Below are 24176 nucleotides of genomic sequence, written 5' to 3' on the forward strand. Positions count from 1 at the left end.
CAGACTCCTCGACCTCGGCGGGAACAGGGATACGGCGATGGACAGCAGTTGGAATCCCTGGATGAGAACGAAGGGCGCCGGGTTCAATTTGATGAGGATGAGGCGTTCGACAGAATACGCGATATCCGGTGTTGTCCTCGTGTCTTTCGGCTGAGCCTCGGCTCGGGGTCGATCGAAATTTTCGATGCAGGACATGTCGACATGCATCGAAAAGACAGGACTCAGCAGGACTGCAACTCAACGGAAGAATCCCAGTGTGAACGGATGCGATTTTCCGTCCGTGTATAGAAACTGTTTTCGGGGAATCGTCCGAGATTGGTTTGGACAGGAGGAAGCGAGCGTAAAGGAACAGAATCGAATCTATCCGGTTTTGTGAGCTCCTATCGATGTGTCTAATTGAGTAATCTAATTGTGGTGTGATCCTTTCTCCTGCGCTAGAATCGTCTCTCTTCGCGATTTGAGCGGCGAGTCGTCCAAGAAGGCGATTAATTCATTCTGTGGGAATCGTCGGTTCCCGAAACTGCTGAGAGTTCCGCTGTAGGAGTGCGGTCCCACTATCCGGGAGCCAGGGAGTCCACACCAAACTTGTAAACTGAACCGCTCCTGAGCGTTGGTCTCTGTGATGCATCCGTCCTCCGCCGTTGACCAATGACGTGTGTTCTTTCGATCGAAGAAGCCACGCTTATTGAAACTGCATTCGTCCGACCATAGGATTTTCAAAGTGAGGGTCGGAGCTCTCTCGCACTCGTCAATGGACCGTCTGCAGAAAGTCTCCCGGCGCGCTCTATCTCCAAGTTGCAACGAATGACCTCAGGAAGTTTGTGAGCTTCGGGTCTCACGGAGACGAAGGCCAAGATGGCTGTTTGTGATTCTTCGTGCGGGCAGGATCCTGCCAAGCGATCGAACCGTCCGGTAGTTCCCAAACCCACTTCGAGGCGTTGGAAGTAGGGCCTATGTGTATGATCCCTAGTTTCGAGGAGCTTTCCCATCGGGGAAACGATCCCTGGAGGCCCAGAGGGCCGCTATCAGATTTCTCCAGCATTCCACGGAATGTAGCAAACCCGTCATCGAAGAATCAGTGTGTCCCCAGAGAGCTCCGTTCCCTTCACAAAAGATTCCGACAGGGCATGGTCGTCCTAAAGACTTGACAGTTTAAGTGTCCTGATCTATCATCATCCTCAACAAGGGTCCGAGTCACAGGGAGTGGGGCCGGAATGACTCGAGCTCCATCCCATTGGAACGTGAGGTCCGCAGCATCCGAGCAATAGCTCGGAAACTATCAGTTTCAGAGAGAAATACCCTGCGACCAATCATTGTTCAGATTCACGAAATCGATCGATTTTGAGTGTTTCCAGCCGCTTTTCCAAAAAGAGAAAGAAGAAGCTATGATCCACGGCGTTCGCTGAATAGCAGAGGTGCTGTTCACATTACCGCTTCCGGACCTCATATTCTGTCCTGATCTCACAGACGATGGGGTAGGATCTCCCAATGAGGTCCTCTCGCAGCGCGAAGTCCCATCCTCATTCCTCATGCACAGAAAAGCAGGCAATGTGTTTTTCTTCCTGATCCAGAATAGAGAAGGGTATCTTTCATCCCGAATCCGTTTTCTCATCCCTTGGAGAGAACTCTGGCCCCGGACAACAAAGAAACCGGCAGAGCTGTCCCAGAGCGGCCTCGAAGAAGTCAGGGGAACCACTTTTCAGAGCTGAACGCGCCGGATCAAATTATTTTCAAAAGGCGCTGTGGGTCGTTCCTTTGGCGAACGAAGCTCGAGCCGTAGCAGCTGAATGTTTCCTCCAGAGCAAGAATCTGTCAAATAGAGAGAGAGAGAAATCCAAGCATCGCTTCCCGGAGTCTGGAATGAAAGTTCCATCCGGAGATCCGCAGAGTTCATCCGTGAGCGTGGGTCGTTTCCAATCACTCTCAAGAGTACCTACTTACAACGAACTGGAAGCTCTTGTTGTCGCACAGTCTCGGAACCTTCCAAGACTAGGGAGTTCCCGAAGGACGGGCGACGGGAGACGGCTATGGGCATGGGAAATTCGAAGATTATTCGCGGTCGATCACGGATTTCCATCCTGGATCCGGGTCAGGAGATCCGAGTCGCGAGGAATCATCAGAGACTTGCATCGCCGCTCAAGGTACCGATCCCCGATTAGGCTACGCGTTGTGATGTGTGATCTTCTTGCTGATGCGACCCACAAGGTGGAGGAGGAACCAAATCAGGATGAAAGATGCAACTAGTGACGGTCCTTCCGGCTTTGATGAGAGAAAGGGTGAAGGCTCCGGAGTTCTGAGAACTATGATGCTGACCTACCGTATCATGTTTCTGAGAATGAAATTTGAATGAAAATCACTCCTAGGTGCCCGAAGTATCCGCATCCCTTCAGTGGAACTTTCCGCTTTATTACACCTCTTTCTACTAAGAATACATGCCAGTAGCCGAAAAGCGAGAGGGACGATACAGAGGAAGGTTGACAGGAGGAAGCGGAAGTGAATACAGGAACGGATTCGCTCGTCTTCTGTACCACGTTGGGGGATAATGCGGCGAATACCCGAATATAGGGGTAGGTGGCGTCAAATGCGCTTCGAAAGGTGCAACTGCCTTGTAGGGATCGTCTGGATTCAAAGGATACGGCGGATGAGGGGGTGGCAGGCCATAGTCGTCGATCTGGAGCGGCGAAACATCGATGGCTGAAAGGGTCAAAGAGGGTTCTATTCTCTCAATTGCTTTTGACGAGTCAATCTTAGGATTCTCGAATATTCACCGAGGCTGAAACTCACCCTGACCTCCTTCTGCATCAGCTTCCGAAGAAGCCAGCGATCCCGCTCCGCCTCTAACGCCACCTCCTCCGCTTCCCCCACCGTTTACTGACACCGGGCCGGGGCCGTCTTCTCCTTTCTCTCCATCTGCACCCGTCGCGGCTTCGGCGACATCCGAGACGTCTGACCACGGGGCGAGTCCCTTACTTGCGAATTCCATCGGGGGTTTCTCGGTTGTTGCTGCCTCGCCCGCTTTGAATCGATCACTCCGTCGCAACGGGGGTGACGGATCTTTGGATGCGCCCACTACCGTCGGACTCGAAACGCTAATCGGCTTCTGCACTCGTGGCCGGCCTTTAGCCTTGCCCAACTTTTTCGATCTTTTTTCAGTCGAGTTTTTGCCATCTTCTCCACTTTCATCTCCATCCGAACCAATAGTGTTGTAGAAAAGCGGGGAATCAGACTCTGGGCTGTCCTGCACAAGGGGCTCCGGCAAAGGGCTCGTCGTAGGCTCAAAAGCAAGTTCTTGGCAGAATAAGGCTGCCGGACACGACATTAGCACCAACGCCAAACGCAAGCACGAGACTCTCATTTCTGAGAATTCCGATGATGAACTTCTCTAAGACTGTCTCTCGATCAATTTGACCCCATCAGATTGAGCGTCAATCGTCAGTAGGTTCTCCGGATTACCCGTTGAATGATCAGGGGAAAAATCGACTTATCGAGGGCACGCAAAGTTTCGTGGAGGCATAGATGAAAACCGTCTCACTCGATTAGCCGGAATCCTCCACAAAACAAAGTCCGTGAGATCGGGGATAGCTTCTCATGTCCACGGCATTAATTGAACACCTTGCGATGCGTACCTCCCAGGGAAGAACTGATGCGTGCCGCTGATTGACACCGGTTGATTCCCGAGAGACGACGGCTCACCACAATAATTATGACGTTGGGAAGGGCTCCGTAATTGCTTCCAAAACGGAACGCTCAAAGGTTCGCCGAGAGCGCATCGGCACGACGCCTTGGATCACGACTTGCGCTTTGAGGGTAAAAAATGATTTTCTCGCTTGAGAAGCTTAACGTCACGTCGTCAGAGTCCACCTGATTCGGCCACCACGATCTCTGGGAGTTACTTCCTGGTATTTATTTTGATTGTCTATTCTGAAGCGGCCTTCCCATATTCTTTCCTGCCAAGGAGAGTTTTCCCCCACCACTCATAGCTTGGCCTCGGGGAGATTCCAGGCAGGGTGCGCGACCCGCGGCCGGTATAAGAGGGAAGTCGCGGTCAGCCAGACTACCTGAACCTACGATGCGGCACGGTGCCCAATACCACTGGCAAAGCCAGTGATTGATCATTTTTTGATGAGAAGCAGGATCTTACGATGTATATTATAATTTCACATGGGAATTTTCCTTCTATCCTGAGTAAGTCAACGACCTTCTTTCATCCAACGACTGTCCCAAAGCCCCTTCAGAGGGGAATATTTCCCTCTGACGAATAATTCGACTACCGTTTTCGAGATGGAGCAAGGCTCCGGGGATCTCGCGAGAGAGTCTTGCCGATAGCCTCTCGACACGATAGGCCATTGCTGTGCTTCATATACATATAAGTGATATTCCCATACCCCCGGAAAGCAAAGGCGATCATGGACAGCAGAGTGCTTCCTCGTGCCCCTCAGGCCCGTTCCGCGAGTCACGTTCACATTGACGCAGTCTGGCGTCTTGGCCGAGTCGAAGACGAAGGCAAGATCGCGGGATCGACGAAAGAAACCCCAGAGCTCTGCGGATCTACGATGCCATCCGCTCCGATTGGACTTCTAGAAATGATCGATATAAAGTCGGACCCACGTATTAGAGGACCGCTTATACGGGATGGAACGCATGCATGAAGTGGAGACTTTGCCATCCCCGGGAGCTCTCACATTGACAGTCAGTTCGGATTTTCATTGACGGCATATTCTTCCGCTAGAGTGAGGTACGGAGGGAGATTGGTGCCGGAGCAGACGTTGAGTCTCCCAGGCATGCTTTCCGACGAAAATATCGAGAGTTCCAATCTCCCCTATACGTTTCTTCATATGTACGGTCGAGTTCCCCGTCAGCAGACTCGAATATCAGAGGGAAAACGGTGCATGGAAGACCCCTCAGAGATTTCCGGCCTCATGGGCTCCCATGATCTAGACTTTAGTCATGAGAAGGAGCAGGATATTCTCGAGAGCCCTCTCTGAGTTTCCGTGTCTCACGACTCTCGAGCGGGTTCGACTGTGCATCTTCCTGCATTTATGCTCCTATAGGGGACAAATACGGGCTTCACGGCCATCCGAGCCCTCGGCAACTCTACCTCACTGCGGAAGCATGAGGGAAGAGGCGAGAGATTTGTCCCGAGGAACCACCCCCCTCCGATCTGCTGCGAAACGGCGCGACGCACCCGCGCCTCTCGCACTTGAGTAGAGACCTTGTCTTGCGGATACGTGCATAGGCGCAGCCAACCTCGGCCAGCTATGTAGCTTTCGATGAAGAGACAGCGCAGCCATCAGCGGTATTGATGACAGCTCAAATATTTTCCTCTGAACCGGGTGGGGCTACGACCCGCAACGTCGGGGATTCGCCTGATGGTCAGAAACAGGTTCGAAGCTCTTCGCTACCATGTTTGAATGCCGCTTCCGAATCGGGCTCAAACCGGAGGAGAAACTCATTCCCGGAATGTCACGAGTGACCGGGAAACACAGTATGCACAGCCCCGGCTGTGAGGAATTATGCCGCACTAGACATCGGTGAGTTTGTGGGGAACCTGCGACTCTCGTATATCCTTATCGCGACGTCAGTCTCCAATCACGCTGCTCAACCCGCAAGAGTTTACCGAGATCTGGGGACTTCAGGGAACGATTGAGAATTGAGAGCATCCGAAAAACCCTTAACGTTCATTATTTCGGGCTCGCTCTCGCTCAGCGAATCCACATGTTATTCGGATTTTTCCGAGACCCACTGAAATCGATAAAGAATACAGGTTACAGATACTTTGTTTATGCTATTCACCGATGTTTTGGGGTCGTTGACCTCGAGCTCTCGCGAATTTCCCCTCGCCAGCGCGATCCTTTCTTCGAATTCTCGCCCTTCACGCCGTGGCGTGGAGAGTCATTTACGCTATGGCCCTTGCGACGTGCGTGGTGTTTCTCACGACTCTCGCGGTTGGGACTCTCGGTCATTCGATATCCCTCAGTGGACCGTCGTGGAAGGTCAGCAACACCAATGGATGTAAGTGTGATCCCTAATCTCTCGATACATTTTTCCTTTTATCTCACCGATACCATCATCAAGTACCTGATACCCTTCACCTGGAGCGCTCCGCTCTTTTTTGACTAAGCGAATGCGTCGTTTCTGGGCTAAGACGGGCGAACACTGCCGACCTTTAGACGGGGTCGACTCGGAGCGAAATGTGCTTCGAGTGCCCGGAGAACGGTGCCTATGCAAGTGGTTAAAGCGTGACCTTGCAACCTCATTATCAGTCAGCTGATGGTATGATTCCGCTCGCTCTGTAGTCACTTCGCATTGATTAGCGCTTATCAAGAGAGATACATACTTTTGCGGTAATCCAGCCGGGTCTCGTCCGGGTGTCTAACTAGCGGCTTTAATCGATACCGGATAGAAGCACTCGGAATCTGGCGCTTAGGGAATTTCGATTCGATAACGGAGCTTCAGGAAAAAGAAACCGATTCTCTTGGCCGTCGCCTGAAAAGGGGGGGAGATGCTCACAAAAGTTCCACAGATCACTCGCAAGCTCACCGAGCCTCACGCCCGGAACCCATCAAGGAAACCCCATTCGGTTGCATCCTCCAGTAGAATGGCGCGGAAGACGTATCGCTCGCGTGCTGAGTGTACAGTGAACAGATCGCTCTTTGAGATCGATGAGTGCGAGATTTTGAAGAATTCAAATTTTATTTGAAGCGATATCCATACCCGCGAAAGTGCCTGGGGGCGTGTACAGTGATCTTCAAAGGGCTGGGATAATAAGCGACCCTTACTACCGATTCAACGACGTCCTACAAAGATGGGTTTCCAACGAAGACTGGACATGGACGTCGACATTCTCAGGTAAAGTCAAATTTGCATTTCCTTGAGACATTTTCAAGTGAGCTCGCCGTCGATCGACCATTCGCAGATCCCTCTGCTAATCAACTGTGTTCTGATTTCAGTGCCCGAGTCCACGCTTGCATTTGCGAACTTAAACTTGGTGTTCCACGGAATCGACACAGTTGCCCGAGTTATTTTGAATGGGAAAGAGATTTTAAGCACAGACAACATGTTCCGGCGATACCGCGTCGATGTTCGCGGTATCTTGAAGACCGAGAACGAGCTGGTTGTGAAAATCACGTCACCGATATTCTACGCTCTGAACCAATTCACCGAATACTATAACAATAACTACACGGTATATCCGACGTCACATCCTAACGCCCAGCACGGCGTGGAGCACGCGAACTTCGTGCGCAAAATGCAGGTGACCGCATTTTCGGATGTGTACGAAAATTCCAATAGCGCCCCCGTCAGAAACCCCTTTACTACCCATGTGGTAAATGGCATTTTCAGAGCTCATTCAGTTGGGACTGGGGACCCGCCTTCCCGTCGCTAGGTATCTGGAAGGATGTCGAGATCGAGTACTACGAAAGCGTGAAGCTACGCGATGTTGTCGTTGGCTTGGCAGAGCGAGGTGAGTGTCCGTTACGGAACGGTTAGCATTAGAATATGGAGCGGTTTCATCCTGAGCGGTTTCGATCACTGGTGTCGAATCATCTGAGTCAGTCGAATCAGGAGGATCGATTTTGCACCTCTCGGCACAAAAAACTGGCGAAAGTGTTACAAGGCCCGAACTTGTAATCGTTGGAACGCGTTCGCATTCGTTCGTGAAGCTGATGTCTCCCTGAAAATTCAACCGTGTTAAAAAGCGCTATATGTGGACGTGCGTCGGTGTGCTCAACTTGTGTCAACCGTGCGGTTCGTCCTGAACCCATGGCGTCTGACACACGCTCCGAATTGGAAGTTGTCACGAAGTCGATCAGACTCTCATTGTGTGGAACATTTCTGCTCGCGATCGGTGATCATCAGAAGTGGACGACATGCGGGCCTCTCGTTCATGTGATATATTGAATTTCAGAAAATCACTGGAACGTCACGCTCGCTCTGTACGTAGAAGGGAACCAGTTGCCATCAGAAGTCACAGTGAAGGCCGACCTGGAGGGTATCGGTCAACTTTTCAGCGGGAGCGCTCCAATAGTTGACGGTGAGGGGGAAGCTTTCTCAAGTAATCCGCGAAGAACCCGTGCTTCTTGAGTCCGCGAGCTCATCGCTCGGGGCCTTGAATAATTCACAAATCTACGAATATAGTAAACTGTTCCGCTGAAATATCGGAGTGTGAGATCTAGTCGTAACCAGAAAATGATTGAAATAGGTAAAATCGTTTTAACCAACATCAATATTGACGAAAGGAAGGTTCGACGCTGGTGGCCGAACGGCTTTGGCGAACAAGTTTTGTACAAACTCGGAGTCGATGTCGACGGATCCTCGAAGGAAGTCAAGATCGGCTTCCGTACGGTTAAAGTCGTGCAGTCGACTATACCCGGCGCGACGGGTCTCAGTTTCTACTTTAAGTGAGTCTGCCGGCTTCGGAGGGGCTCTCGAGCTTCTTCCACCATTGCAAGCTTCCAAGCTTGGATTATATCGCATGCTTTTGGATTCGGAACTGTCGTTCCTCTTGCAGGGTCAATGGGTGGCCCGTATACGCGAAAGGCTCGAACCTCATCCCAATTGAAGTTCTGCAAGAGAAAGTCACCAAAGAGAAAATCCGTCGCATCATGCAAGCCACGAAGGACGCCAACATGAACATGCTCAGGATCTGGGGAGGAGGAACATACGAGCTGGACGAAGTTTACGAAGCTGCTGACGAAATGGGCATATTGATCTGGCAGGCGAGTTACTACCTTGATTCGAGTATATTTTCGATGTCGAGCATCCGAGCCCAGAATGACCCGATCATCAATCGTTCCCTTGGGTTTCTCCTTCATCCAACCGTTGCACAATCGTCCGAGTAGGTCAGAAATCTTCATTTTTTGAGAATCTCCTCCCGTACCTCTCTCTTCATTCCCCATATATTCCCGCAGGATATGATGTTCGCTTGCGCCCTTTATCCGACGAACAAAGAATTCCTCGACACGGTTTCTGAAGAACTCCGTCAGAACGTGCGCCGAATCCAGCACCACACTTCGATCGCTCTGTGGGCTGGCAACAATGAGAATGAAATGGCTATCAGCGGAATGTGGTGGCCAGAGACGGTCAGTCCGCTCAGAATGGACTGTGGAGAATCCTTATTTTCCATTCCTCCAAATGTTCATTTATTCCAAACAGCAATATCCAAATATTCCTATCAGTGATGGGTGATAGGACTCAAGTTTACTAAATTGGTCTCGTTGTCAGTTGTTCGATATCACTCGGTATAAGAACGATTATCGGACACTGTACGTCCACACGATGAAGCCTATAATCGAAGAGATCGATCCTTGGAGGACCTACATCATCTCGAGTCCGTCGAACGGCCTGGAGACAGACAAGGAGAACTTCGTCGCCAGCGACCCGAACAGTTCCCTCTACGGTGACGGTTAGATTTTTTGAACTTTCCCCTTGTCTCTGATCATACAGCTTCGTCGCACAATTCCGTAATCGGCTCTGACTAATTCCTGACCCTTGTCTGTACAGTGCACTTCTACAACTATCTCATCGACAGTTGGAATCCCAGCAATTTCCCTTCGGCCAGATTCGTTTCCGAATTTGGATTCCAGAGTTTCCCGTCCCTTCGGACGTGGAAACAGGCGACAGACACAGATGAAGACCTAGTATTTCCTTTGAGTGAATTGGTCAATCACAGACAGCATCACACCGTGGGTGAGCACTTCTCCTGCAGAGGCGATACCCGCGCTGCGCGGAACTGTTGATTTCTTTTGCGCCGCTCCTCCTGTCGCTGCACAGCTTGCACTTTCCAGCTGGCATAACAGAGTTTGCAGTGCTCATCATTCCAGGCAACGCTAATCTCGAAAGAAAGGTTTACTCTAAGTTCAACGGGCCCAAGGTCAATTTGTCGTCGACGGACCAGTTCGGGGTTTTCTGCTACCTCACACAGATCAACCAAGCGATGTCGATCAAGACCGCCGTCGAAAAATTCAGACGCGACCGGAGTACGGTGAAACCGAAATCTGGCGAAGGGAACAACATGGGTGCCCTCTACTGGCAGTTGAATGATGTCTGGCAAGCCCCAACTTGGGCATCCTTAGGTAAATGCAGAATGCACCGCGATCCGGGAGAGTCCGACGAATCTTTTTACTGCCAATCTCGAGAGGAAATTCGGCGGAAAATCGTTTCTGCTTCGACTCTCATTCTTTGGGAAATTGCAGAGTACGACGGTACCTGGAAAATGCTTCACAACTATGCCAAGAATTTCTTCGAGCCTGTTCTGATCACGGCGCATAGAGAGTCATCCCTCTGGTCGAACAAGGATATCATCGAGGTCTGGCTAATAAGTGAGCTCGAAGCTCCGGAAAAGGTTAACGTGACTGTGGAAGTCTTCAGTTTCGACTCTTTCAAACCAATCAGGTGAGAGTCTTTCATCCGAAGGTGTCCACACCGATCCCTCCCAGATCGTAGAGAATGAGCCCGGCTTAGGAAAAGTATAATGTGACTTGCGGCATAAAAGCTAAGAGACGACCATATGTCTGCGGGGGGGAGGGACTCAAGATACTTCGGGAACCGGATGAGTTCTCGAGAGTCTCTCTCGCTCGTTGGGGGTTATTGGCCGCAGATCCATGAAAGAATTTGGCGGAAAAATACCCAATGTCCGGTCTTCTGGTTGACTGTAACCAATGAATGAAATGCCCCCAACCTTTCAGGTCGATTCTTCAAGAGAAAACCCTATGCTCGGATTGCTCGATGCTGTCGAATACGCTGAATACCGAAGACCTATTCGCTGAACCGTGTAGCACCGATAGATGTTTCTTGATCGTGTCAATGTTCGACAAGAAAAAGCAACTGATTTCTGAGAACTGGCTCCTGGCTGAAGCTCCGAAAAAGATCAAAACCCTAATCGATGCCGATATCAAAGTGACGTCGGTCGATGGACCGAAACTTCGATCCGATGGAAGGAACGAGTTTGAAATCGTCGTCGAAGCCAGCGCTCCAGCTCCGTTCACTTGGCTTGAAGCCGGTTCTGTTGCGGTAAGTAATTCCATAGCGAGAGAGATCTGCGGTAGCGCGCGAAGGACATGCTTCACCATGCTTATCGAGTCTATCCAGACTTTCAGATCAAATCAAACGGTGGATTTCAGCGAGCAATCAATGACCAATGGGGAATTGGAGGAATTTCTCTCCAAGCTCGCACTTATCATTGAAGACCGGATTTCATCCCTTACAGGGACATTTCAGCGATAACGGATTCTTCCTGCATGCTCCGAAGAAATTCTTGAATTTCATCACATCCGATGGGAGTATCACCCAAGACCAGCTGACAGGAGAGCTGTCCGTCATTCAGTATTCTCGATCTGTAGACTTGGCGTGATCGAACATTCGAATCCTCTTCAGGCCGCGTGAAGTGTTTGTAAGACTGACCGTGATCCACTGTATAAATCAAGCCATGAGGTTAATAAACATACCTATGAATCCCTAGTTCAACGCTCGGCCTTGTGCTCATATTCCCTCCATCCCTCGCGAGCGCGGCTCCCGGTATTGTGATCGGTTCCTGGAGATTCTTCGGAGGGAAACTACCGTAGAATTTCCCTGGCTGCCACCCCGACAGCCGCGGATGAGCGAAACAGCGAGATCTCACCTCCTCGAATCCGAATACCGATACCTAGGTGTAACTGTACGTCTTGATCGGAGACCCTGATCACCCGCAAACAGTTATCTGCCCCGCCTGCAATTATCGCGGGCACTGAATGGAGCGGAACTTGCCCGCTTCGGTTTTTCCAGTCTCATCCAAGATTTTCCTCCCAGACAGGGCTCTTCAAGATCGCATGGGTTGGGTTCGAATCTTCACTGCCTGAAGCCTCCTTTACTCATTCACAGTCCGCGCTCTATGTGGGAGCTACCGCGGGAACAGTGTTCGTCCCTCCAAAAATGCGCGATGCTCCCCATTCAGTCAACATTCTGACGTCGGAATTCGTTTCGCCGTTCGCCTCAGCGTCTGAACCATTGAAACCTCCCACAGGGAACCCTTGAGTAATTCCCTACATTTTCTCTGAGAATCAGGAGGAATTCGGAAGACCTCTTCCGAGGAGAATGTGCGTAAATCGAGGTCTGCTTCGTTGGGATGGAGTATGCGAGGCCAAACTCCACCCATGTAGGTATTCATATGTACCGTTTATGGTGGACCGCGTAATCGCAGTCCTGGCGCTATCTGTGGTGGGTCCCAATCGTTTCATCAGTTACCTAGCGCAGATGGTCGGCGTTTACCCTTCCGGGTTGGAGGTTACCGTGGAAACATATGAGTTATCCACGCGGCTTCCGTGGGAACTCCGATTCGAAAGATTTCTCGGGACTCGCATGTGCTGCTGTGTTTTTTCGGTCTCGGCGTGATAGAGACATCATCCCAAGATCCAGGCTCCAACAGACCGTGACTTGAATAAACATAATATGAGCAGTGATACCGAAATAAGGCGCGACATCACCGAGGAGGATCTGGAAAAGTACCAAAATCTGGTGCCTACCTGTGAACACTACGAGGAAGAGTATAGTGATTGTCGATCCATCAGAGCTCGTTTGCATCAGAGGTGAGTTTGCCTGAGGTTCTGAGGACTCCGATCAAGACCTCCTGCCATCAGCCTCTCCCATCGAGCTTGAATATTTGGCCAATGCGCGAAGGAAGCTCGGCGCTCGGGCGTTTTTGAGTTTTTTGTAAGAATGCTCCCATCCTGAGAGTTAAAAGAAAGTTCACTTCTCGGCGAGGCGATTCAATGCAACAAAATGAGTCCGATCGGCGATCGCTCCGCTCCTCAGCGCATCCGGCTCTCTTGACACTTCCAGATTCGTTCATGGCGAAGAGATAGATTGCGAGCCCTGGAAAACTGACCACGGAAACTGTCTGAAGTGGCGGAAAGAAAAGGACTTGACCGCTCTCAGAGCCGTGACCGAGAGTGAAATCATTCGAATGGTAAATATCTGGGTTCGGATGGATCTGTATCGGACTAGACCGTGCAGTCAAACCTCGACTTTCGAACAATGCGACTCACGAGCGTCTCTGCCTGCATGAACATGATTCACTTGCGAAGGCTGATTCGCCTACAGACGCTAGACGGTTCCGTGTAGTGGTGATCGGATTTCTCCGAGGAGATCGGGGGTTTGCGTCGCGTCGCACCAGAGCAGCAACTCCTTCCGAATCGGAGGAGACCCTCCCGTTCGGAAGCGCTGCTCGAATCAGCTCGCGAACTCACCACGGGAACTCTGTTTTAACTTACGAATTTTCCTGCTTGCGAACGATCGCCGCAATGGATCCCGAGCGAGAGTCGAGGTTTGACAGCATCTCGATTTGAGGTTTACAACCAGAGACTCGGTCGGGAAACGTACTTTCCGCGGCTTGATTCCAGTCCGTCAGAGACGTCGATCGAATCGACTCGGAATTGACAGTGAAATTTTTCAAATCCTAGCGGAAACGGCAGGAGGCCACGCGAGCCACCACTCAGGTTTGGGAGTTCCGCGAAGAACCGCCACCGGATGCAGTGTGGAGTCCTCCTTTGCCACCGTATCTCGCGGAAAAAGTGAAGAGCAGTATGATTGGTTCGCAGAGCCAATCGTCCAAAGGCTGTGTTTTGATGTAGGCAGATATCGCAGTGTGTTCTTGATTGTATGTGTGAGATGCCGACAGAATAAAAGGCTAGGAGAATGACTTCCCCAAGCATTTCGGCAAGTTCTTTCGCTAAGACAGCTCTCAATCTGAATCTGCATGAGCGTAGGGTCTTTGAATCTCGTCATGCTGAGTCCGGACATGATCTCACGACCGATTATTGGTTAGCAGCTCTCGGATCAGAACCGAGCTTCCGTAACCAGATTCAATCTCCGGTGCTTTGTGAGACTCTCAGCTGATGATTTCTGGAAGCACGCCAGAATGTCGTAGAAAGCCCTCCCTCCTTCTCCCGGTCTCCCCGATTCAAACCTGTTCTCGCAGCGTGATCAGAAAGAACTCGTAGTGTAGAAGAGATTTCGGAAGCAAGGCCAGCAGATCACGTAAGTCAGGTTCATAAATCCTCCATGCTCTTTGTGCGTCTCGAAAGGAGTCCCTCGTTCAGGGTAGGCTACGTGGTTTTCCTTCTACCGACGCAAATCGAAATCTAAGGCCAAGGTCTTTCGAAGCAAGGTCATCAAATAGGTCAGTCTTTGATGACATTTTTGGCCCAATTCGAATGTTGGAATTCGTTTACGTACACTTTCGTGAAGAAAATCCATCCCGAGGCCGTGAATGACGGAACACAGCATTCAGAGTTCCCGCAAAAGAGGATCACGGATGGGACAGGACACCTGTTTCATGAGTTGGATAATTTTTCCAGACATTGTGCACTCGAATCAAATCGATCAGATCAAGGTCTCTCTTGATATTTTAGCCGTCGAGATGTACGATCGCCGTCGATTCTTCCCGAGAACATATCGACTCAATTACGAAATCGGGAACTCCTTGTATTCGAAGCAGATCGCCGACCTCAATGCTCGAGCAGGGTCTATTTCAACGAGGTGAGCAGCAAGTACTCGGCTTACGCTTATCGGGAATTTTCCCTAATCCTCCGAAGCTTTGTGGGTTCTAATCCCGAAACTCCGATAGTCTGATCTATCCGCACTGGAGTGTGCGAGACGATCTGTACGTACATGAGAGCATTTACGGGAAACGGAGTCGAGATCTCATCCGGAACGACTGGAGACATACGGCCCATTTTCATGACCGACTCGTTTCGACTGCCTTGCCGAAGGAAGACTTCTCGAAGTGAGTTGAGGAATCCTCCTCGGAGAGGGTGATCCGAATCGTTTTTCTCCTCGCAGAGAACAGGAGGGATTAATTAGCTAACACGAATCATGCTTCACCCATGAAGGTATTGGAGGACCGACGGTACCTACTGGCGTCGGCTTTGGCCATCAACGGACTCTTTCGGACGGACACATGCTGGCGAAACCGTCCGTTGGGTAGAGCAGTCGCGGACACGTGAGAAGCACGTCGAATGGGAACGACAGCGGGAGCGAGAGCGCCGCCAAAAACTGGAAGAAATTTACACGCCGCAAAGATCGGAAATCCTTTATCAGAGACCGAGGAGACACTTGAGTGTGAAATGGTGATCGTTCATCGACTGTAAACTCCGCGATTTCGAAACTGCAAATAAAAACGATCACGGATGGCGTGACCGAAGCTCACCGCTCGAATTCGCATATGAGATGAGGGATCAATCGAGTCTATTGAACAATTTATTTAATGACCAACAAGCAATACTTCATATGTACATAGATTCCATGTCGAGTCGAAGGAACCCCAATTGAGATATTCGTGTTTTTCATCCTGTCTACATGGTATGTGGAAGAAGTTTCATTTCAACTTCCTCCGAATATCTTCGATGATCTTCGGCCAATCGATCTGCTCTGCTCGAGCTTTACCTCGCAGGAACAAATAAGCTGTCGTCCGTGCAGCGAGTCGGAGAGGCCGCCAATTCGAGAGCTGAAAATTCAGCGTCAGATTCAGTACCGGGGGAAGCGGCGACTCTGAGGCAACAGGCATCTCTGAAGTATCATCGGATGACATCGGCACAGCAAGCAATCATTGATCTTCTGGTTTCGAACTATCAATCAGGAACGACATCCCGAGGAATTGTTGAGCTTCATCCCGTACAGCAGTAAAGAGAAATCGGTAATGGCCTCGGAGGCTTCACGCACCTGTTCTATGACCTTCTCGTTGTTCACAAGCATACTCAAGAGACGTCTGAACACCATTCTGTAACGAACGATTCGTTTGTTATTTTGTTCAGCATCGTTAATCCTCGTCCTCATTTGGAGCCACGCAGGCTTGCATCAGGTCCGATTTAATTCCTCGGGTAAGCTGGTGAACTAAGCAGTTCACAAAGGATTTCAGACGACGCTGTGAAGAGGAACATGAGGGGCTTTATGAGAGAATCAAGGTTATGGGAGTATCATCCGAGGAGTCGTGTCTTCCAAATCTTTCAGCGATATTATCAACAGACTGTGCATTGGTTGCTTGTTTAGGACTTTGCGCACAGCCAATCTTCATCCCCGATTTCGAGGAAAAGCCGGAAGAAAACGGAGGTCCTCGCTGAATTTCTCGGTAGAACGCATATAGCTCAAGAAAGGAAGTCTTTCGAAGTCTTCTGTCTCAACATGAGAGACGTTCACCGATGGATCAGGAATCAGGAGCATGAGTCGAAGACCTATGCTCAGTGGTCGGGGAGAGTCGTACGATGAGGCTGTTTGATTGCGGAAATCCAGCTGAAGCTTTCTCGGGCTTCGCGCGCCGGATCGAAGAACAATTCCATCAGATTAGCACAACGGTTCGTGTGATTGGTTTCCAAAGGCAAGACAATTGTGGAATGAAATGGCAACGAACCAATGAGGGAATCGGCAAGGCAGGATACTCAGGCTGTCTCAGACGCCAGAAGAATAGTTTCCGAAATCAGGCTCAATCAGTCGCCAAGGAGATCCACGGGCGCGGCGCTTCTGATCAGGCCATCCTACTTCGATGGCGTTTTCTCCGTCCTACCCTCCCGCACTCGGAGGGGAATCGATCTCGAAGCTCGAATCAAGTGGCGAGACGGAGTATCGCTCTCGGCGAGGGCGCCGTAGACTGACCGAAAAATCCGCTGCGTGCTTTTGAACTCGATTGAGCCACTCTTTCCAAGATATTCAGCGCGAGCGAGCTCCTGGAACCCAGGGGAGAGAAATGAAAACACGAAGTGTGGAATGATTCGAGGTTCCTCTCCCTCAATTATTCTTCGTCAACTCAAATATGGAACGACATATGTATTTTGTGCTCTGGCTGTCCGAAGTGGCCTTCCGAGAATGAGAGGGGGGTATCATCAGCGGATACCCATACTCCTGCGCATTTGTTCCCCCGTGAGTTGGCTTCCTTGGATCGAGCTGACTCCCGGATTGAAAACTGAGTACGCACTGGTTTCGTTCGATTTTCGTTCTCGGAGTCCGAATCTCCAGATAACGTAAAAAAGCGATATCACAAAGAAGACAGCCCCAAACTCCACGTAGATAGCTCCCATGAACAGGCCGATCCAAACAGCTATCCAAGTCGCCAGGGTGCGTATTCCGATGCGCGCGAAGTCATTATAGAGCGTGTCGTCTATTTCTCCGATCGTTTCTAGAGTTGCCTCCGGGTTCTGCGCTTTTCTTGCTCTCCTCTCTGCGGCTCGAATTTCTTCAGTCCGCGATTTCGGGGGTGGGGGTTGGTAGGTTTTCCGAAATCCACTCAGACCGCCGGTCGATCTCGACATCGCGACAACTATCCTCAAAAACAACGAAAAATCCTGACGCTCCCTGGAGTTATCACGAGTCGACACGGAAGTCCCGGGCGGATCTACAGGTCCGAATCCATCGAACGTCTCTTCCAAGTTAGACCAGTAGAGCCGCGACGCGATCGACTGGCGGCGCAACGCCCGTTCATGCGAGGCGGAGCTCTTCAGCGGGGTGGGCGACTACTTCCACTTTTCCTCCAGTACCAAAAAGCTGCTTACTTGGCTTTATTGGTTCGAGATTCGGCTCTTTCACGTTCCGTTTAGGGGCTGATAATCGAACGTCGACAAGCACAGACAGAGCCGAACAGATGATCTCCTCGACCGGAACCTACACACTACTGCGTTTCTGGAGAGGGTGTCTCGCCTCTCACCAAGGGCAGCTGAGGGAGCCTTGATTTCTTCCCGCGTATTGCTGTGGAGTTCATCGTTACTCTTTCATACCGCTTGATTCGATCTCGGGCCCAGGATCCTCGATCCATCCTTCCGGATAGTTCCAGGGGAAGTCCATGGCAAGATGCTCCGAACGAAAACCAGAACACTAGAAGCGCGCTCTTCTGCTAGGTGTGTCGATCTTGAGAGAGCGGTACATGTGCGTTCCGCGCCTGTTTCAGAAACCGTACGCGAACGCGGTACGATTTTACTGTGTTGAACCGTGTTACGATCCATGAACCCGTCGGGTGCATCCTCTGAAAGGTAACCGGGACCTCCGAGATTGTTCTGGCACTCTTAATCCGTAGTGTCAACAGCGGTGCAGGAGGAATCTCGGAAAAAATTTCCGCGAATCGCGCTCGATCGTCTCTTAGTTAGTCGAATTATTGCCGGCTCAGTTTTCAACGGAGAGGGACAATTGGATTTATATTCTTCTCTGATGAATGGCTGTAATTGTTGACGCAAGTCACGGTGGGCCACGAGCGGTCCCGGTGCCAAAACGGACGAGTATTGAGCATTTAGGATATGAGGAGTGTCCCGGGTATGCACTTCAACACAAAATATGGAACTCACATCTCTGGCTCCGCATGAGCAACCTCAGCATATGCACGGAAATCATATCGACTGCCTATGAGCTCGAGCTCCTCCAAATCTCGATTTGAAGCCTCCGACATGCAGACGGCGTTGAACGATCGTGGCGGTATAACCTGTAGCTCCCACCTTCCCGAAACAGAAATGAGTTCAAACTCCGACTGTAGGAGCAGCGCGCTCCCTAACACGCGGATACTCTGGAGAATGATGTGTATCTCATTTCAGATGGCACCGCTCACCCCTGCGCAGAAAGCCGTGCTCGAGCGGATAGAGCGGAAGAAAGAGCTTATGCAGAAAAAAGCAGCTAAACGGAAAGCGAAGACCGATACTGTCACGGTCACATCTGTAAGAAGCAATCCAATGAAACTCGTAGGAATTACAAGGCCGATTCGTTTATGTCATGAGCTATATTCGGGTCGGCTCCAAATCAAGCTTCCACTCTTCTAGGCGAATCAGGTCAACGACATCGACTCGAATTCCAAGAGGAGACGGATTGAAACAGAAGACAACAACAACAATCCGCCGGAGGTACGGTAGTGTCTTGCTCCTGTGATTACGGGGTCATATCCCCCCTTGAATGGAATGGAATTAAATTGGAATCTTCTCATTCGAAGGTTTCGACCTCGAGGAAGGATGCGAGAAAAGGCGACGCCACAACCAGCTCGAAAGGTGTCGAGGTAAACCCCAGATACCGTTACAGCAGACCCATCGAGAGCAATGAGATAGATCTCTCGTCCTTGATGCTTCGGTCGAGAATTCAAATTTTCCATTCACAGCAAGGAGCTGGCGAAACCGCGCAAACGGCGACTCGACGCGGACGCAAAACTGGGAAGCCCGATGAAACGCTGAATTCCACCGTTGTGGAGGTGAGTGGTTTAGAGCTCAGCAAGACAGGGGAATTACAGACGGGGGAATTCTTTCAAGAGACAGCCAGTATCACGAACTTAGAGCTCGGGTGCAGCGTTCGAGATCAGCGCCCGAATAATTATTCCCGTTCCCACAAAGGCATCGACCTCGGTCCCCCCGAAAGCAACTGTACGGCGAGGACGCAAAACGGAAGCCGACCAGGAGCCTGGCAAGGCGGTCGCGGATACGGTCAGTGCCAGCTTCTACATCGAATCCTGAGTCGAAAACCTCGACGAGACAATATGACGCCCATGAAGACGAATATTTTCGTTGCAGTTCATGAATGAGGCGCAGCTCCGAGTGCTGCAGATGTTGGAGGAGAAAGGAGCAGCCAAGGATAAGGGTCGGAAATCCTTGAAACCCCCCAAAGCGGTAAGGAGGACTCTACTCTCTTCCGTGATCAATCTCTATGTGTCGCGTACCTGATCATGAATTCGTCATATCTGAGAATCGAGTCCTATTCTAGGTCATTCCGCCGAAGGAGGATGTCGTAGAAATTGAGTCCGACCCCGTAAGTGTATGAAAACGTGTTTCGAATTGAGTCGAATCTTTCCGTAAACTTCCGATAAGTGATCCGCTCCACCATAATCATCAGGAATCCACCGTGACATCAACCGTCCAGGAGCCGGCTGTCCGAGGGAGGAGGAAGACGACGAATTTGGGAGCAATCCCATCGGTGAGCATCTCCTATGAGGTCGATTTGAAATCCCCTTTCCTCATGATTTCCTAGTTTCTTGACAGAAGTTTGTCTCTCGCAGACATCTGAAGCCCCCGGAGCGAAGAGCAAAGCCCGAAGCAAGGTCCCGGTCAAGATTGTTCCCGTTGAGATCAGTGAAGAAGAGGAAGAACCACCAGTGAGTCTCTCGGAATGAGTTTCATTTTCGAGTGAACAGGGCGGCTCATTCCTCTATTCCATGGAAGGGTCCGAAAGAATCGAGTCGACAGTTTTCTGTTTTTTTTCAGCCGTCCATACCTGAACGTCGATCGCTCGTGGATCAGCCGGTAGAGGAGGATGAGGACCCGGGGGTGAGCACGTCGTTGATTTCTGCGAAGTTCTGCCCGAACGGAGTCGAACTCGGGTCGGGGTAGCCGACCTGATCGTACTGACCTGCGCGTCGAGAATCCAGTTTAAATTAAGACTATGAAATCGATCGCTTCATTGCAGCCGTTGAACGCGACCATGATCGCCGTCATGGAGCAAATCAAAGAGAAGAAAGCTAGAGCCTCGATCAAGAGAACACCCGCAAGACCAAGAGCGACGCCGAAGAAACCTGAACCCGCACCGTGTGCTGCTCAAGAGGTGAGCTGGAATATCAAAAATTCGGTCGAAATTGAATGCGTCGGAACCGATCAGCTGATAAATGATCAAGAAGAGAATGAGCTTCCTCCGACTCATGGCATGAGGGATTTTCAGTCTGCAGGCCCGTTGACTCCGAACCAGGTTTCCGTGTTGAATAAGCTTCGGGAAAAGGGAACGGCCGAGAAATCTGCGATTACGGTGGAGTTGTCTGATGACAATGACGAAGACGACGCCCAACGAATTCGAGTGACTGACGAGGAAATTGACGAAGTCGTCAAGAGACTATCGAAACCTCAGAACGGTCAGGAAAGGAACTTCGGAAAGCGCCTAAGGGACGAGGGCGTATTTGATGCTACGGAGCAGGGCAGGGTGAGTAGATGAGAAGTAGGTTCATACGACAACCTGGGCGTTTTGGCGAGTTCCATTAGAGTAGCTGTGGCAGTCAAGCGATAATTTTTTTCCTCCCATTCAACGACTCGAGAGTAATCATTTCTTTCCCAGGCTTTGGACGACAAGCAGACCGCGTTGGTTCTCCACTACAAAAACTTGTTGAACATCACCGTTCCTCCGCGAGGCGGCTCGCCATTGAAAAGAGCTGCCAGAAGGCGGAACGTCTCAGATGACGACGAGAGCGAAACTGAAGTCACGGATGAGATTGTGGACATCACCACCAAGAAGAACAAGGTCCCTATCGATTATCTCTTGTCCCCACAGACCCAGTGTTGGGAAACTTTCAAGTGACTGACTTTATATCGTTCGGTACTTCCATTCTGCGTCCCTCTGTTGTGAGACGTCCAGGGATTGGAGAGCTCGCTCGAGGTTGACAACAATGGCAGTCGGATCGATTTTTCCGATCAATGGATAACTTTCCACCGAGCTCCGTAACGAAACAGGCGTGTTTCGTTGCGAATTTTCCCTAAAGTTCTCCCGACCTTTGATCCACAGGGGGCTGGAGCCGTCGCGACCGAAGAAGGGTCTGACATGGAATGTGCGGAAAGCACACCCCCGAAAACCTGCATCATTTTCGACACGAATGCTTACCTCCGAATCCTCCCATACTGTCGTGCACTCTTGGCCAGCGATAAATTGAAGGTAGAGAGATACCTCCTCGTTCGGAGAGTTCATTGTACTCTCTGAAGTCATGAGGCATTGGCTTATCTCATACTCCTGGAGTTCCACGCTCGAGATATGATAACCCATGATGCATCAATCCCACAGGGCACCCCAGACTACGAAGAATTGATCATGTTCGCGCTCTTCGTCGTGATCCGAGAGCTCGATTCTTTATCGAAATGGAAAGCGCATTTGAAACAGTCCGCGATGGCCGCAATAAGGTTGGTGCATGGAGCTCTGCAGGACAAGAACCGTCACATCGAGGGACAGGACTTCGCATCCTCGACCAAACAACTAGCGGATAGTCGGATCAATGACGACTACATCCTGAACAGTGCAGAACTCGTCCGAGCGAGAGGTTAGGGGGAACCACCGCGTACCGCGAGAATATCAGAGCAATTTTAACGACGAGGTTTCCGGAGCCTGATTAAGTAACTACTCTTTCTTCTTCAGGGGATAACGTCATCGTCGTCACTGACGACAAGAACCTCCAAGTGAAGATGACGATGATGAGGATCTCGACGCTCAATTGCCTCGAGTTCATAGCGAAATACCATTGGCTCTCGCCCATTATCACGAGCGACGTCAGAAGGGAAGCTGTTCTCATCGGTGACACCGTTCTTGCCCAGTAAGTATCTGGATCGAATGATTCCAGAAGTCAAATGCTCGCCGGAGAGTGCTCGATTGACGTTGAGAATTTTATCCCACAGGTTTACTGAGGTCGTTGTGGCATCCATTGTCCTGAAAGGAGTTCTGGCACACCTCGCTCCCCTACCGATGGAAAGGCGGCGAGAAATTTTCCCCTCGGAAAAGTTGGCGACCGTTCTCTCCCTCTTGCTGAAAAATAAGAGTCTCCTCACAACTTACACCGGACCGTTCAGTGAGTCTTTCATTCTCTATGATTCCGACTCCGGTCTCGCTCCTGACTTTCCCTCCGGACTCATGCATCGAGCCGCAATTCATGTCCCCCATCTCAGTATCCGAATCATCGCAACATTCTCCCGCAGGCGTTTTGAACTACGATCGTGTTGCTCAAACGTTGACCCCCCTACAACAATACGAAGTCACTTGTAGGGGTGACCCTCAGGACGAGAAGAAATTCGTATTTTTCGCCCGTTTCGCGAACAGTGCGGAAATTCTCTGCCGGAACATCGCCAGCTATTTCCCCAACATGGAGACCCGCGCGGAACTTGTGGGTGGTATCGCGACGTATTTCAGACAATTCCTCCCGGAGGAGGAACGCGCAGCGCCGCACAAGAATCAATACTCCTGGCGAGCGCCCGAGCAGCCAGCTCCTTCTCGCTTCCAACCCGCGAGAAAGGTCTTGCTCCCGACGCCCAGCCTACCGAAACAGGCTCCCGAAATTCCTAGGCCAGATGCGCGGTCCAGTAGCATCTCTGGGCGTACGCGGTCGTTCGTTCCACCACCGGCAGTCGGACCGGTGAGTCACCCTGAAGAGACTTCCTCGTCCGATACAGACCCTGAGCCTCCGCCGAAGCTGAGAACACCAAGGCAGACGAAAACCACCCGGAAGAAGGTCGCGGAGCCCGAGCCGGAGCCACCTGCAGAGCCCATTTATTTTTCATTCTCCCAAGGTCGCGAGACCCGGAGTACTTTCAAGCCTGTCGAGACTGCAGAAACATCAAAGCCCTTCACCATGAGTCCCAGACGGCCGGTGGCGCAAAGAACCGCCACGGGTCTCGGGAGGCAGGAAGCTCCGAAAACTTCCACAGTGACTCCCAGTAGAGCCGCGGCACCGAGAGATCCCACCGCAGGTCCCTACGCCGAGCTGCACGACTCGATCAGCGATGACGTGAGCGCGGTCGTTTACGAATATTTCCAGAAGTTCGGGCTGTCGATTTGTAATTACACCGGTAGTTGTTGTGTAAAACTCGGTGTGAGATTCTCGTTAGCCTTCAAAGTCTCCACCGCACGTCTCGAGAGCTCGTTACCGCAAGTCACGGATAGCTTCGATCTGGTGCTCAAAGCAATGAAGAAAATTATCATGGGATCGAAGTCTCCCGAGCCTGCTCGAGACTTCATCCTTCACTCGGCTAATGTCATGGACGCCATCGGCAAGGCAGATCCGGAGTTGGTGAATAGTTTACCCAGGATATCTCCGGAATCCCTGCTTGCCTTCTCCCGGAACTCCGAGGGTAAACAACAGCTTGTCACGGGATATCAACAATTCTGCGATTTCAATAACTGCTTGGAGAAGTGTTGGCTCGAAGCTCAACGAACATGAGGGATTTTTGCTCCTGGACCCCCTCTCGACTAGCAGATGATCAGCTTCGGAGCATTTTACCACAGCCTTCCGTCGTCATAGAGATTGAATCCGTATTGTACTGAACGTTCATCTTTGACGATCACTTTTTTTGAGAAGGAGATAGAGAGACCTTGTCGAGGAGATAGAATTGGTCTTCCGGAACGATATTCCCGCTAATGAAGGATACAGAGCTTGAATTTTCGAAAACGTTAATACTTTAAGGCTGTGTCTTCCTTGCGTTTGGGAACGAAAACATTCAATCGAGGCTGCACCT

The 24176-nt window shown here is 50.8% G+C and overlaps 4 protein-coding genes across 4 annotated transcripts; all 4 read left to right on the top strand.

The window, feature by feature from the left end:
* The first annotated feature begins 5903 nt into the window (after positions 1 to 5903).
* beta-Man (beta-mannosidase) lies at positions 5904 to 11460 on the top strand. The gene is made up of 14 exons (XM_003737365.1): positions 5904 to 6012; positions 6703 to 6849; positions 6951 to 7255; positions 7345 to 7465; positions 7910 to 8035; positions 8204 to 8402; positions 8513 to 8720; positions 8913 to 9083; positions 9226 to 9406; positions 9505 to 9690; positions 9810 to 10076; positions 10197 to 10395; positions 10689 to 11013; positions 11210 to 11460. The coding sequence occupies exons 1-14, from the start codon at positions 5904 to 5906 to the stop codon at positions 11351 to 11353; spliced, it is 2688 nt and encodes an 895-aa protein (XP_003737413.1). The 3' UTR covers positions 11354 to 11460.
* A 791-nt stretch (positions 11461 to 12251) lies between these two features.
* On the top strand, positions 12252 to 13607 carry LOC100909331 (UPF0545 protein C22orf39 homolog). The gene is made up of 3 exons (XM_003737366.1): positions 12252 to 12563; positions 12817 to 12943; positions 13437 to 13607. The coding sequence occupies exons 1-3, from the start codon at positions 12427 to 12429 to the stop codon at positions 13605 to 13607; spliced, it is 435 nt and encodes a 144-aa protein (XP_003737414.1). The 5' UTR covers positions 12252 to 12426.
* Positions 13608 to 13982: 375 nt separating this feature from the next.
* LOC100897224 (uncharacterized) lies at positions 13983 to 15108 on the top strand. Its single transcript, XM_003737367.1, has 4 exons — positions 13983 to 14013; positions 14388 to 14514; positions 14603 to 14761; positions 14868 to 15108. Exons 2-4 carry the CDS (start codon positions 14396 to 14398, stop codon positions 15106 to 15108), a joined length of 519 nt encoding a protein of 172 aa, XP_003737415.1. The 5' UTR covers positions 13983 to 14013; positions 14388 to 14395.
* A 2551-nt stretch (positions 15109 to 17659) lies between these two features.
* LOC100897368 (uncharacterized) lies at positions 17660 to 23881 on the top strand. The gene is made up of 19 exons (XM_003737368.1): positions 17660 to 17858; positions 18543 to 18662; positions 18765 to 18845; positions 18932 to 18994; positions 19094 to 19183; positions 19323 to 19412; positions 19500 to 19595; positions 19690 to 19734; positions 19982 to 20077; positions 20187 to 20249; positions 20389 to 20523; positions 20638 to 20892; positions 21025 to 21207; positions 21469 to 21615; positions 21742 to 21994; positions 22090 to 22264; positions 22347 to 22516; positions 22644 to 22835; positions 23115 to 23881. The coding sequence occupies exons 2-19, from the start codon at positions 18543 to 18545 to the stop codon at positions 23879 to 23881; spliced, it is 3021 nt and encodes a 1006-aa protein (XP_003737416.1). The 5' UTR covers positions 17660 to 17858.
* The last annotated feature ends 295 nt before the right edge of the window (positions 23882 to 24176 follow it).

Source organism: Galendromus occidentalis, unplaced genomic scaffold (genome assembly GCF_000255335.2).
Source record: "Galendromus occidentalis unplaced genomic scaffold, Mocc_1.1 scf7180000075508, whole genome shotgun sequence".
Taxonomy (NCBI): Eukaryota; Metazoa; Arthropoda; class Arachnida; order Mesostigmata; family Phytoseiidae; genus Galendromus; species Galendromus occidentalis.